The 14,470-nt window shown below is 41.4% G+C and overlaps 2 protein-coding genes across 3 annotated transcripts in view; one reads left to right on the top strand and one right to left on the bottom strand.

The window, feature by feature from the left end:
• The window catches only part of usp45 (ubiquitin specific peptidase 45), a 36,805-nt gene extending 26,015 nt beyond the window's left edge, over window positions 1-10,790 (bottom strand). Inside the window, exons 1-5 of one of the 2 annotated variants that reach the window (XM_020091360.2) lie at window positions 10,516-10,790; window positions 9,713-9,823; window positions 9,190-9,359; window positions 7,827-7,927; window positions 7,274-7,374 (exon numbers count right to left, since the gene is read on the bottom strand). In XM_020091360.2, the coding sequence (XP_019946919.2) occupies window positions 7,274-7,374; window positions 7,827-7,927; window positions 9,190-9,359; window positions 9,713-9,815 (475 nt within the window). In that variant the 5' untranslated portion in view covers window positions 9,816-9,823; window positions 10,516-10,790. The remainder of the gene's footprint in view (window positions 1-7,273; window positions 7,375-7,826; window positions 7,928-9,189; window positions 9,360-9,712; window positions 9,824-10,515) is intronic. The other variant, XM_020091361.2, reaches the window with a different exon arrangement.
• Window positions 10,791-11,529: 739 nt separating this feature from the next.
• Window positions 11,530-14,431, top strand: tstd3 (thiosulfate sulfurtransferase like domain containing 3). The gene is made up of 4 exons (XM_020091054.2): window positions 11,530-11,810; window positions 12,166-12,336; window positions 13,104-13,263; window positions 13,525-14,431. The coding sequence occupies exons 1-4, from the start codon at window positions 11,672-11,674 to the stop codon at window positions 13,580-13,582; spliced, it is 528 nt and encodes a 175-aa protein (XP_019946613.1). The 5' UTR covers window positions 11,530-11,671; the 3' UTR covers window positions 13,583-14,431.
• Window positions 14,432-14,470: the final 39 nt, after the last annotated feature.

Genomic DNA, 14,470 nt, shown 5'->3' with positions numbered 1-14,470 from the left:
TTTAAACATTTTCTTTCAATCAACTGCCACTCTAAAAAGGTGTGAAAGTCAAAGCGTAACTCTGTCAAACTGATTAGTTTTGCTTTGAATTGAAATTGCTTTAGCTGCAAAGAGATTGAACACTGAGATGTGAAGAGAGCAGCGTCCTGTCCTTTGTGCTCTAGGTTTGGGATCGAGGAGGCAAGGGCGAGGTTCAGCTTGCCGGGACAACATGCTGTTGTGGCACTCCACCCAGTGGTGCTAAATACATCTGGCCCTCCACACTGGCAACATCTGGAGGCCTATTTCCATCCTCAATATGTAGCCATAAGGGAGTTCCCATATGTCAACACACAAAATGCATGGACAAGTGGAGATGGGGAAAAGATTGTACCCCCCCCCACTCAGGAACAAACAAACTGTGTATTATCAGATTTGGTGTGAGACTGGGAAGGTGTGAAAACTTACACAAGTGCAGACAACTGAGCTAAAAGGAAAGTAACTGAGAGAAAGACAGAGTGCATTCATGAATGTGTGTGTCTACTTGTTGTGGTGTTTTTGAGCAGAGACCCAAAATCAACAGACTTAATGCAACTCAAGTCGGAGAGCTATGTCTGACACTTAAGTTAAGAGGCAGCAGAGGAATGAGGAAACTAACTGGGCGGAATGGGGATGCCGACGGACACACTCTGCATCTGGGACCATCACCCAAGGTAAACAATGTTCAGGGAGCCATCTGGTTAAGAACGGGGATGGGGGGGCGGAAGAGGGCAGTGGAGGGGGGGGCAGTGGGTGGAGGAAAGGGTTGCAACGAGCACAAGCATATGGAAAAGCAGATTTTTCCTCTCCCTGCAGCAGTCAGTGAAGGCAAATGTCAGCATGCGCTGCGTCCACGCTTGACTGTGCTGCACTCGGCACCACCACCTGGCCCTCCTTGCTCAGCCACCGAGTATGGGCAGCAGTGACACTGCGGAGCCTTTCCCCAGGGTAGGAGGAAAAGCATCACGGTGCTCAGGCTCATCCCCATGCATGCATGTACACCAACACCTCCTGCACTCCCTGCTCTTTTTCACACAAGAGATACACAAAGAAACATGGGACTTGTTTACTTTCACTGAGAACAGAACTAGAGCACTTCAAAAAGAGAAAAAACAAGCAAGTTTAGCTATATTATAGATTATTGTGTTGTGCATTTGTTTTTTGACATTCTGTCAAGCTGACGCAAGGTCAACACTAGACTTCATGAAAAAAATAACAACCTCATAAAACATGTCATAATAATAACAAAATGCATTCTTTATGCTTATTGTAAAAGACTTTACTGATATAATCAACACAAAAACAAGGATGAGAAAAAATACATTTTTATGGCCTTCTTCATGTGGTTTACAGTTGGGCTGAGAGTATGAAATTGTATGGCCAGTGGGCAGTGCAGCAATGTGGAGGGTCAGCTCCCTTCATGCAGAGCAAGCAGTCAAGAGGAAGGCCAGGCAACACCAAATGTCTTATTAATTCGCTAATTTGTTGTGACTGCAGGGCATGAAAAGCCTGTTTCCTTGCCATCTGAGGCCAAGAGAACCCAGTGCCATGTTACTTACAGACACACAAACACACTAATGTATACACAAAGCTTTTGCTACCCACTATCTGGCCTACTTTCATGTGCGGTGGTGGGAATTAAGACAAAATCACCCTTGATTACCTCCATGAACGCACCACCAGGGGACAAGCAGCTTCCTGGCTACTGACTCAGCTAAGCTAAACTGACAGTATACTAAAGACTGTGCTTTCCAAAAAATCAACAACCAGAGGCAAGAAACCAGGTGATGATACATGAAACACTATATCCTCCACTTCAGCCTTTCACCCAGGTCTCTGAGAGGAGAAGTCAACAGAGATGTCAGTCCTGGAAATTTTGAGCCCAGGAGCAAACAAGACACAGGGTTCATCCAACCAATTTTTTCTGTCCCGATACTGATACCTGGTCTTGTAGCATCAGCTGAAAATTATCAGCTGATGCTCAATAATTTATCGTTATAATTAATAAGTGCACAAACATCTTGGTAACAAACTTGATTAAGATAGAAATGTTTTATTATTGAGTATACATTTATTTCATTTCAGAGGATTACTGAGTCCGACTTATGACAGTTGGTGCAGATAACCGACTTCAGTAGGGATCATTTTGTATCTGTATGATTTCATTTTGTATTTCTGAATATTAATTTAGAAGGGAGGATAAATAGTTTACAGCTTTACCTTGTGTTCTCTATCTCTATATCTATCCATCTCTGAGACTAGTGAGGTCAACCCTCACCAAAATGATACTACTTTGTCACATGGTGCGCACTCTCCTTTAAGGGAAGGACAGAAGTTAAAAAATATGTCTGGTTGGTCAAGCCCTGCCATCACACATGTACACGCAGTACATCTCAATCCTTCCCCATTGCAATATGACCCAGGCACACCTGGTCACCCAAACACCTCACGAACACCTTCTCGTCCACTGTGCAGTGGACAATCAAATGCGCCTTGCACTTTAGATTTGGTGCATACAGTGTGTGTCTAACTAAAGCTACACCATGTTATTAACTGAAATGCTTCAGCTCTCATCTGAGGCTTCTTCAGATTCACTTGGTTTTGTCGATTAAGAACAGATTTGCCACACTCTGTAGTATTCTGCTCCCTCCGTGCTATATTGTTACTCCTCCTATAAATGTAGGGGTCCACCAGCGCACTGCTTACATATGATATTGAACGCACAAGCAGATATAAACAAAGAATAACATAAACTTCAATTTAATAGATCAACCATATTTGTCACACTTAATCCAGCTATTTTGTCAGCATCAGACCAATGTTCAGTGGTAGTATCAGAGGGGCGCACCACTACTGAGAACACAGACACACGTGTGCGTGACCTCACAATCAAAGAGCCGTAGTACATACATTTGACTAATGACGTAAGGTGCCTGGAACAGCACTTTGAAGGGACATACAAGTATTTTGCCAGAACCTAATTTGAAACACTTTACATTACAAAATTATCATTAAAAATGTTGAATTAAAATTTTACAGGAGTATAGTCTAAGTTATTTTCCTTAGAAAAGACAATTGAGAAAAACATTTAGACGGAGATATTTCATTACGATTGAGCTACCATACTGTCAAAGTGCTTAAAAATAATATTAGTCACTGTTTTTCTGATTTATTTGAGGAAGAAAAAGGTGATATATGTTTACAAAAATAAAAACATTTTTGGAATAACAATATTCATAAACTATAAAAAGTATACTGTATGTCTTCATATTCATAAGACAGTGGTAATCAAATTTTAAAATGAACCTATAGCTTCAAAATGAAGGTGAGTTTTTGATGATTTAAATTGTATAAATAAAATACGTATGATAATAAAAAATTCCACAGCAACACAATGATACAGTAAGATTGAGAATCAGAACAATAAGTAACATTAAAAACAAGAAAGAATTGACAGAAACAAGCTCCGACATCTATTCAGAAGCAACATTTTAATTTGCTCCACAAAGACTCCCCAGCTGTGTTACAAGCTGAAGTCTAGCTCTCTGAGGTCAATTAGCTTTTTACTGGGACTCTGGTACTTGAGCTGAAGGCCTTGATGGTGAGAGAGCACAGTTAATCGACTTTCTTTCTTCCTTGAGCTGTTGTTGTACAAGATTATTATGGATTCTGAAAAAAATACTTGCTGGCCCTCTTTTGTGGTTGGGGTCTATGGGAAAAACAGAGCACAACAGCTGGCCTTCACACTGAAATGCAATTTCTCAAGCTTTTCCAGACAACAACCACCTATTCCTCTGCAACAGTGGCTGCCCGCTACTATACCTATTTGGCAGACCGGTGTGGAACAGTTAGGTGGTGAGAAAGGTGACAGGTAATTTAATAAGGTGGCTGTAATGAAAGTAGCAACTGTCCAGCTCACCAGGGTGTTTCCTAACAACAGTGGATCCCTAATTGCTAGATGATAAAAACAGCATTACTGGGAAAACGACAAGGAACATAGTAATGGTGAGAGTGTCAACCAACTTCAGATAAAAATTTTCAATAGACATGTCAGGATTAACCAGTTTTACGATAACCGCGGTTTGATAACGTCACAATTTCATAACCGTAAGAATTGTAAAAACTACGATATCTAACTGCCTCTTGCGAGTCACGTGTGTGTGTGTGCGCTGCACAGTGAAATCTTTCGCCAGTCACGTTTTGTGTGCACGAGCCGTTAGTTGAGAAGAGGAAACTGACTTAACGGCCTTATTTCCACCAACGCTGGACAAACAACTTCATCAGAGGAGTTCACAGGGAGAGGTGAAATCCTTGTTTACTTTCGGTTTCTGACCAGGTGTGTGTGCGTGTGTGTGTGTGTGTGTGTGTGTGTGTGTGTGTGTGTGTGTGTGTGTGTGTGTGTGTGTGTGTGTGTGTGTGTGTGTGTGCGTGTGTGTGCGTGCTTATCAGGAGCGGCCACAGTATCGATAATTGTGAAAACCGTGAAGCCGTGATATTTCCTCGGATAATTGTGGCACCAAAATGTTCGTATCGTGACATCCCTAGCTTCAATCAACTTCTTGTACTCTTGGAGAGCTCAGCACTTAATTATGAGTTATTTAACTATGGCAGCATGATTATTATTACTGAAACTTTAATGTAAAAAGCCAGAAAATGAGATAGTAATAAAATGTGATATTATAAACAACATTAAGAGAAAACAGTATCTGCTTGAGTTGAACATTTGTTCCAACATTTTGCGTATGTGTATCTGTGAGTGTGTGTGGGTCCACTGAGAGTTTGTGCGTTCCAGCTGTTAGGATTTAGTTGCTCTGACTTGTTGAGGACCCTGGCTCTCACTAGTGCAGCGCACAGGCCCAGAGGTGGTGAAACGTACAGCAGCACGGCGGGGGGAAGCAAGGGACAGAAACAGATAATGATGGAAAGACAAAGAAGGACAGAACAGAGGCTGTACCCCACACAGCTGCTCTTGTTCTTCAGGGAACCCAGCCGGGAAGCGTCACTCAGGCGCCTAATTCCTTTAATGTGTGCACTCATGCGACTTGCAGGGTGAGGATGAAGGGGGTGGGGGGCTGCTGCAGTGTATATCCCACAACTCTGCGGCCATGGCTGAGACACTAAGGGTGGACAAGCCTGACTGGGCCTGGATGGTTGGCCTCTGGCCACAGGCAGCTAGGCACTGGGCAGGGGGCTAAGCTGCGGCAGCCAGTGAGACTGAAAGTGATGAGACCCACCACCCTGTTCAGCTACAGCCTGTTGAGAGGCCTCTCAGCACTCCAGCACAAACTACGAGCGGTACAGCAACAGAAGGTGTATGCATGTGTGTTGAAGTACAGTGAGGGGGTGGGGGTGTAAAATATATATATGGTTGACTGACTAGGGGAGGAGGGCTCAGGTGGTCTGAGTAGGGTGAAAGTACATGAGGCTACGACAAAACAAAAATTCTCTTCAAACTCAAATTCTTCACGAAACCCTGGTAAATCAAGCAGAAGAAGCTACAGTATATAAAAAATAAATCATGCCTGTAATGCAGGGTGTTCTCAAGCCATCACACTCAATGTAGAAACAGCATATACATACATATGTATCAGGTTGAGCTGCAGTGTGAAGTCCTGTACTTCTAATGACCTAAGCCACCAGGGGGAGCAGGTGTACTGCTGTCAACTCCTGGTGTGTAGGTGATTCAATGACAATCATCAACGTGAACCTTTGTGACCTGGGGCCTGTTAATACAAAGTGAATTCAACATATCCAGGATATCTTTTCCATATCCGGGTGAACTTAACCTAACAATCGCAATCAGGCTTAGGATCTCATCAAGATCTGAGCGGGTGCAGATGAAAGGGGTGTGTTTACTGCATAAGACCAATCACAGGTATGGACAAGTGAACTGACAGCAGAGCTGATTAGTTTACAACGAGGAGCAAACGAATACATTAGTAAAATACGAGGAGTACAAACACATTGTCCAGACTAAAAGAAACACAGTTAGAGCTGCTAAATGCAGAAAGGACAGCTGGTAGAACATCTCTGATTGTGTGAATGTGTCAGTGAAGGAGTCCCCAATGACATTTGGGAAAGAATATATTCATGACCACGATATAATAACTCTGGGTCACTGTTCTTTACTAACAAGACCTGTCGAACTGAACTGAACAAGCCTCTTGATGAGAGATGAACGTTTCACTTAATCACATAATGTAGCCTCTGTAATGGGCTTTAGTTTAGTTTGACACACACTATCTGCACTGACTCTGAGGACACACTGTGGTGGAACCATTTGTAATTACTAGTCAATAAAAACATATGGACCTATTTTCGTGCGCCATGAAAGTGACTGTGTGCATCTCGGTGACAGGATGCGCCTGGTGCATCTGGAAATAGGGAGAGATTGAGATGTACTGGGTATGTTAGCAGCGGGCACTGACTTAACAAACCAGACATTGTTTTAAACTTCCCTTATCCTTCCCTTTAAGGAGAGTGTGCACAGTGTAGTGTCATTTTGGTGAGTGCTGACTGCATGAGTCTCCGAGAGAGAGAGGGGAGGGAGGGATGGGGGGCCGTCAAGAAGTAAGTCTGGAAACTATCTATCCCCCATTCCAAATAAATATTTAATTTCACCTACTTAAAGAGAGGAATAAAAGTACAAAACTATGTCTGGTTATTCCACCACGAACACACGCAGTGCATCAATACATACCCCGATAACCGCAAATCATGCTTCATAGTACAGGCCTTTGGTAAGTCACTTCATCAGTATCACTTTGTTCAACACCCATTGATTTGACGATAAAAAGATGAGCAGGAGCCGTCACATGAGTAGTCTGGTATGCAGTCGTGGTGTTATTGCGTTTCCAGCCTCTGGTGAAAAGTACCTCTCCACTTCACTTTCTACTATTATCACATTATATTCTCGATGTGTCTGTTGTATTTCGGATACAAAGGCTCATGAAATCTTGTTCGAGATTCACCAGTGGGAATTATTACATATAATTATGCAGCAATAATATGTGATTGTGTGTGTGTGTGTGTGAGTGTGTGTGAGTGTGTGTGTGTGTGTGTGTTCAAGGTCAACTGTTTTGTACTTTAAATGAAGACATGGTTGCTAGATTAAATGAATGCTTTGATAAAAATGCAAAATGAAGTGACTTCTTGCCTCGGTGAAAATGCATTGAGGATGGACACGTCTCGTAATAAAAGCTAAATTCAACAGCAGTCGGTGGCGAGACCTTTGGAATGCTGCAGAACTCCTCACCTGACGTTGCTTTGACAGAGTGCTTTTGTAAAAAGTCCAGGGACTGAGCCAATGCTTTCTTGTTGCAGTGAGTGGAGAGCTCCTCATTACATTCAAAACACCTGTTACAATGAGATGGGGGGGGGGGGGGGTCATAGACAGAAACAGAAAGGCTTTAAGTTACTGTGGAATTGAACAGCCCTCAAGGAACTAAATGTTGAAATGAAGCATTATGTGACAACAGAATTTCTTGGCTGAAGTGGAAAATCATCAACTTCAAATATCAGAATGGAGCGAACAAGCATTAGTACCAGATTAGTGCACCTACAATGTCGTATAAAAATATATAAAGGTTTCTGAAAATTGAGTTCGCCAAGATCAAGGAGAATTTAGGACAAAACGCACCTTCAGTGTATGATGTATGTATGTAAAAACACTTAGCAACTACTGTTTCCTATATAAACCCACACACTGTCGGCATCTTGACATGTGACAATAGAGGTTGACTAGCACTGTGTGCAGTCTTGGCTTTTTCATCACAGTTCAAAATGAATGCAGTTCTTAGGTTTCTCACCAAGCCTTCCATGTGCTCAAGCTAATGGTGATGCAGTGAAACTCGGGATGGAACGCTTGATAGTGCTTGACAGCGTGCTGGATACCAGAGTGGTTACAGCCCTGCAAGATAGATACATTAAAAAAACTGTATTAAAAATCTTAACAAAACATACATGTCTATGTTTAAAGACCATGACTCATTCCCACCTCAAATTTGCATGTCGAGCAAAAAAGTGCATATTCATTTTTTCCATGATGATTTAAAGCTGGGTTCAAAACTATGTTTTTATCTTGGTTCGTTTGCTTGTTTGTCTGTTAGTTGGAAGGATAATGCAAAATCTACAGAACAGATTACTACAAAACTTGGTTGAAGGATGTAGTACCGGTCAGTAAGGACCCAGTCAATTTTGGTGCGAAACTGCAAATCCACATCAGGTGACAGATCCAGGACATTTTTTTCTACTTTCTTATACATTGTGAGATGGGGTACTCTTCATCATTTTGTTGATATCTAAGAGAATAATTAATGAATAAATGAAACAAAAAAATCAGGCATGTTTAGAGAGCTGATATTAATTATTGTTTGCAATTTATATAGATTGTAAATGTCCAAAAGTAACGGAACAGATGGTTTTAATGTAACTTAAAGTAAATAACACTTATTGTTTTTATTTGTATAGCCCATGCTTGCAATAACTACATCAAGCCTGTGACCAACTGACATCCCCAAACTGTTGCATTCTTCTTTTTTGAAGTTTTCCCAGCCTTTTACCAGAATCTGTGCGTTCATAACAAACACAGTGCGAATTTCTGCAACACCCTAAACATGCCTATATAGATCATATGTATTTATTCTGGTTAATTGTGCGTAACGTGCAAAACACAACAGGGGAGTAGGACTACTGGCTACTCGCTTTAGCCACTACTCCTACTCCCTGGTTGTGTTTTGCACATACCACACAATTAACCAATAAACATAATTTTACAATCAGCTTCAGTAGCTTTTAATGTGAATTTGTCGAATTTTGAAATGTTTGTAAATTACAAACTGTAAGTTTCTGTCACAAGTGTCAAACATCAGACTTTTATGCTTAACGTGCATGTTTTGAATTACCTATATGTCTGTCACACCTAATCACTTTTTCTTTGCCCCTCGTTATTATGCAAATATTGCAAAGACGTGTCAAAGTGTTGTTTTAACACATAAATACAACACATTATTTTACATTGTCCATGTTTTTTTTTTAACATTATGATTATGAAGTACACGAACCCACCAAAGTATGAACAGCGACGTCACAACTCGGGAAACGGGACCTTCCGAGGAGCACGTGAATATACACTGTGTCTTCACCATATATTATAAGAAACCCAAATCTTACCTGGAAACCACACTTTAAACACACCAGGATGTCATGCGATGCTGCCGGTTCTCCGTCGATCATGGTCCTCTCCTTTAGGCACTCAGAGCACACCAACCACACGCTGGACAGGACCGACTTCTTCACTGAACTCAGCTCCACTGCCTTACTCACATGCTGGCAAGTCAACCCTAATTTCAAAACAACACAAAATAAATTGGTGATAAAAACCATGTGTTCTACTCATTGCAAGATACATTCTCTCTTATGGATATTCTGCCATACCTACTAACATAGATCATCATAGAGAAATAATAATACCCCATTGATGAACAAAACAGACAAAAATGACAAATTGTTGGTGTTCAGCTGAGACTTATGTTGTGTTTCCTGTTTCCAACACTTTCATTGGCTGTGGAACATTACTTGATAAAGAGCACAGATCTTACTAAGAACATAAGAGTTGATCCCATTTACTATGCACATGAAAACTCACGGCCCTAACTTTAACAGCCTGGTGTCCAGCACTGCTTCAGTGACCTACCACTGACTTCATCTGACGACTCTTCGTCTCGAGGCTTCCTCGGCTTATTTGTCCGCTTAGTCATATCGGCGGCTTTCAAAGAGAAAGGGTCCTTTAGCCGCATCTGGAGCTCTGGAGGTGAACACAGAGGACAAACCAGTGTTACAACACAAAATGAAACAACGTGACCGTGTTTGAACAGTGATACTTAAACGTGTCTCCGTCTTCCTGTTAGCTGACACTTTTATCCAAAGCGACTTCCAATAAGTGCGTTTACATGTTGCTTATTGTTGCAGGTAACCAGCAACACAACGCAGCTCTTCAGTGTTTGTACAGTGACACATTTCTGCTGTACCTCAACAACAAACCTTCAGTAACACATCCACAGGTGGACGGACATGACCAAACCTTAGTGAATTCAAATGATTATTATTCCTGAGGCTTAGTCTTCAATGTGGGTTTCATGTTTGAGGCCATTTCTACATTGTTTACCTGATATAAGACGTGACGACCCTTCAGGATCAGTAGAGCTGCTAGTTATTAATCCCACTCAGATTATCATTTCAATATCACCGTACAGGACTATTGAGCCAAATCAATAAATATCTGACTGTGTAAATACTTATACCTCAGATTACACGTGTTACTATATTAAGGTTAACTACCGGGTATTGGACAATAATACGATTAAGAGGCCTCAATTAGACCAGAGCGTCGGGTTTAGATGGATATAAAAGTTGTTCATCTAACAACATCTAAATAACTTCAAATGTCGAAATGTTGTCTCCATACTCAGAATCGAGGAGAAGGCGGTGTGGACTCACCTCTTAATTGCAGCTCCTATGTTGACTGTGTTAGCTAACCTGAAGCCAACAGTGAGATGTCAACTCTGCCCAGCAAACAGGCTAGCTGCATTAGCAGAATAAATGAAACATCATAGGGTGTGTTTGTCCAACAGCACACGGAGACATGGAGACATTTCGTGGGACAGTTCCGTCAACAGCTGAGCGGTGTCTCAATAACTCCTCGTGTGGTAGCATCGACTAGCAACACAAGTCAACATGTGACGCACTACGGCGGCTCGGTTAGGCCCAGTGCTGCGTTCAGGGACGGTGGCCCGAAACTGGAGGAGGCGAAACATCACGGGGCTGCGTTCAGGAGCTCGTTTGGAAAACGTGTGATCGGTTTGTTGGGATATTTAATTCACGTAGGAATAAAAATGGAAAGTTGGACTCTAAGAAGAACCTGAATTATGTAATGAGGTGTTGCTTCAAGCGTTTTTATTTTAATATAAAATGAGTGGTCTCTTTCAAATTCATTCCTGTGGTGTTTTACGATCAAACAAATATAACTCAGTTTAAGATTAAGGGTTAATATAATGAGATCAGCATGGCAGCATGAATTACTCTCTAAAATTAATCTGACCAGATGCGGACATACTTTATGTAATAATATAATAATAACATTCTAATAATAGTAATAATAAACTTTATTTCTATATAGCGCTTTTCTACAGCAACAATACTATAAAGTAGTGAAAAACTAAAACAGAAATAAACTAAAACAGTATAGATGCAAATCAGACATTGCCAAAGGCTTTCAAAGAGAGAAAGGCTTCAAGAAAAGATTTCAAAGAAGCTGGTGAAGTGGGTACATGTCACATGTGTGGTTATCATTGTGTTGTCATTTTCCACGACCTGGAAGGCATCAGATAGGATCTAATAACACTGAGCCACATGAACGTGAGCAGCTTCGAGCTCGTGCTGTTTATTTACGTTGATGATCCTCTGACCTATGGAGCGATGGGACGATGACGAGCTGCGGACTATTTTTGTCCTTCCAGGGATCCGTACTGCGGCGCAGGCGCATGTCCGCAGTGAGAGGGTGAACCTGACCAGAGTGACTCTGCCACCCTGCACCATTGTGACGCTGTGGCTCCATGTTGATCCAGTGTAGGTACAGAGGGTAAAGTCAGCGGACATGGCTCTCAGAAGGTGCTGGAGGTTCACAGGAGCGGTCCCGCGGCTGCTGTGGCGGAGAACCGTCCAGCCCGGTGCTTCTGTCCCGGGGGGACGGAGCTCTGTGTCCAGCCTCGATCACACTCAGCCCGGCTGCACAAGTGAGTTTCACCCACACATTTGGAGCTGTGTCCATTTGTCTGCTTGTCCACCGCCCACATGAGTGTCTGCTCACTACCACGTTTCATAATATTTCACATAACAACCCTCGTCTCTATCTGTAGAAGTCAATGACTAATGTGCAGTCCTGTTTCTCTGTATATGTCCTGCTAACACTGTAAACACTGTTACTCTTAATACTCCTTATATTTCCTTGCGTTTAAATTGCATTTTTACTTATTTATTAGTTTAACTGATGTCTATATATTGACTTTGTCTTATTTGCTGCTGTAGCTCATCTTATCTTATCATTTACATATTAGCACAGGTCACATGTTTTGCTTGTTTTGCTTCCAGACAAAGCGTTGCTTCTGTGCAGGGCCTTCACTTCAGCGCCACCAAGCACAGATGTGACATACAAGCAGCTGAAGCAGCTCCTGGCCAGCAGCGAAGCTGTGGTTATAGATGTCAGGGAGCCCTGGGAGCTCAGAGAGTACGGCTTCATCCCCGGGGCCATTAACATCCCCTGTGAGTGGTTATCCAACTAAAGTACACTAATGGTTGTATTGGAATTGCTTTATCCCATCTTTTGTGTTTTCTGCAGGTCATGATCACATCTGGGAGTGTCTTCACTCATAAAGTCTGTCTTATAATGCATTGATTAGCCTCTACAGGTCTGTAACAGACCATGGCCTTTATTGCAGAATGTTTATTTAAAAGCAAAATTCTCTACATTTTATTTTCAGTTGCAAATGGAAATAACTAGTGCAGTGCCTGTTCTAAACCTGCCTGTTTGGAATGGACTGTTATCTTGGTCTGTGTTAATGCTCTGGAGTCGATTTCAGAATTATTCCCTGTCATTAGTGAGTCCTCCTCAGACAGTTTCTGCAATGCACTGTCACTTTTTATTGTTTGCATGCAGAGCTTTTTATAAACAGTCTTTGGTGCAGAGTGAAGTTAGAAAACTTTGTGTTAATCATACCTGGTTTATCTGCAATGATGTTTTTAATGAAAAGAAACTGAATTTGCTGTATTACTGTTCACATCTTTTAAGTTTTAAATGATTTACTTTACTGGTGCTATTTTTTCATTCATTACATGTCAGCTATTTCAGAACTATTGAAGCAGTAAACACAATCTTCAGACCCAACTTCGCTGAAGTTGGCAAGATATTCGCTCCACATAGAGTCAAACAGACAGACAGAAAGACAGACATTTGTGGAATTAGTATGTAGATATTCAAACCCTAACAACACATCTGGACCACTTTGACCTGTGCCTCTTTGTCATCGCAGTGGGACAGGTGAACACCGCCCTCCAGCTTGGTCCGGAAGATTTCAGAGAAAAGTATGGTGGTGAAATGCCCGAGCAGACAGACAACATCGTGTTCACCTGCCTGGCAGGGATTCGGAGCGAGAAGGCAGTCAAGGCAGCTGTGTCGCTGGGATACAAAGAGTGAGACATTTCTCCTTGACATATGTTTGTCAGAAATCACTCATTCTCACCTCAACTCAAAGTCCACCACTTATTGAATTATTGTAGTCGTGTACAGTAAGTGTGGGTCTGGGTAAAGGTTAGAGTATCAGTATACGTTTATGGCTGACTTTGTTAGACTTTCTCACTCATTGACTGACTTATATTTTATCATGAGACAGCAGTTTGAGGTTATTTCCCAACAGTTCAATCTATTTCCTGTTTTGTTTTTCTTCATTTCAGCATTCATCATTACCCGGGTGGATGGAAAGACTGGGCGTCAAATGAGCAACACAACTGATCCAGGGTTAAATGAAGACATAAAGCATATGAATCTGTTTTTTAATTTATCTGACATCAAACTTGAGTCAGAAGTTCATCCACTGTCTTGTTAATTTAAGAGCCTGAGATGTTAGTTGTTCTCCTCAAGAGTGAAAACAGAGGACTCGACACACATCAGCAATAATCATTTCAACAGTGGTAGAAAAATGATTTGAATTTTCTTGTAAATATGTTGTGTGATCACAATTGTTCAGCGCTAAGTACAAGTGTGAGTGAACACACTTGGGATGCATGTGGCCACATACGAATGAATGTTGCAACAGTTTAAATATATTTTTACACTTCTTAGTTGTCCATGTGTCGATTTGTTTGTAGCCACCAACACAATATCAAAACTGACCACCACAAGATGACTGATCGAACTGTAAAAACAATATACCTCGGTCTTCGCAAACACAAACGTCGTACTTGATTATTTGCATTTAGAGAAGAGAAGTGAGATTCAACCACAGTTGGTCACAGGAGACACATTCAGGACACACGTTAGTGCCAGGTGTGAACAGACAAATTTAACACTGTCTACTTGTGACTGCATCTCTGAGGGCTGATGTTAAAACCAGGTCTGAACAGGACCATTTGGGCAGTGACTGTAATAATCAGCACAATTATAATCAGACCATGTAAAAAATGTGCTTAAGTGTTTATTTTCAGAATAACTATGCAAATGACTGCTTACCTGTGTATGATTGTGGGTGAATGAGCCTCCCATTACATATTTGTAAATATAAAATAGTGTGTTGCTCGACTGTCTGTGTAGTTGTTGCCAGCATCATTCAATAAATAAAGTTATAGTTTTGATTACCATTAACATTAAGTGTGTGATTTATTTTGCAGTTTGTAAGTATAA

The sequence above is a fragment of the Paralichthys olivaceus genome, chromosome 13, assembly GCF_024713975.1.
Source record: "Paralichthys olivaceus isolate ysfri-2021 chromosome 13, ASM2471397v2, whole genome shotgun sequence".
Classification (NCBI taxonomy): Eukaryota; Metazoa; Chordata; class Actinopteri; order Pleuronectiformes; family Paralichthyidae; genus Paralichthys; species Paralichthys olivaceus.
This window is presented reverse-complemented; position numbering and strand designations above follow the sequence as displayed.

Excerpts from the sequence above, each read along its gene's own strand:
- tstd3 (XM_020091054.2), top strand. The coding sequence starts at position 11,672 with ATGGCTCTCAGAAGGTGCTGGAGGTTCACAGGAGCGGTCCCGCGGCTG. Across the intron at positions 11,811-12,165 it reads CACTCAGCCCGGCTGCACAA|ACAAAGCGTTGCTTCTGTGC; the intron begins GTGAGTTTCACC and ends TTTTGCTTCCAG. Across the intron at positions 13,264-13,524 it reads GTGTCGCTGGGATACAAAGA|CATTCATCATTACCCGGGTG; the intron begins GTGAGACATTTC and ends TCTTCATTTCAG.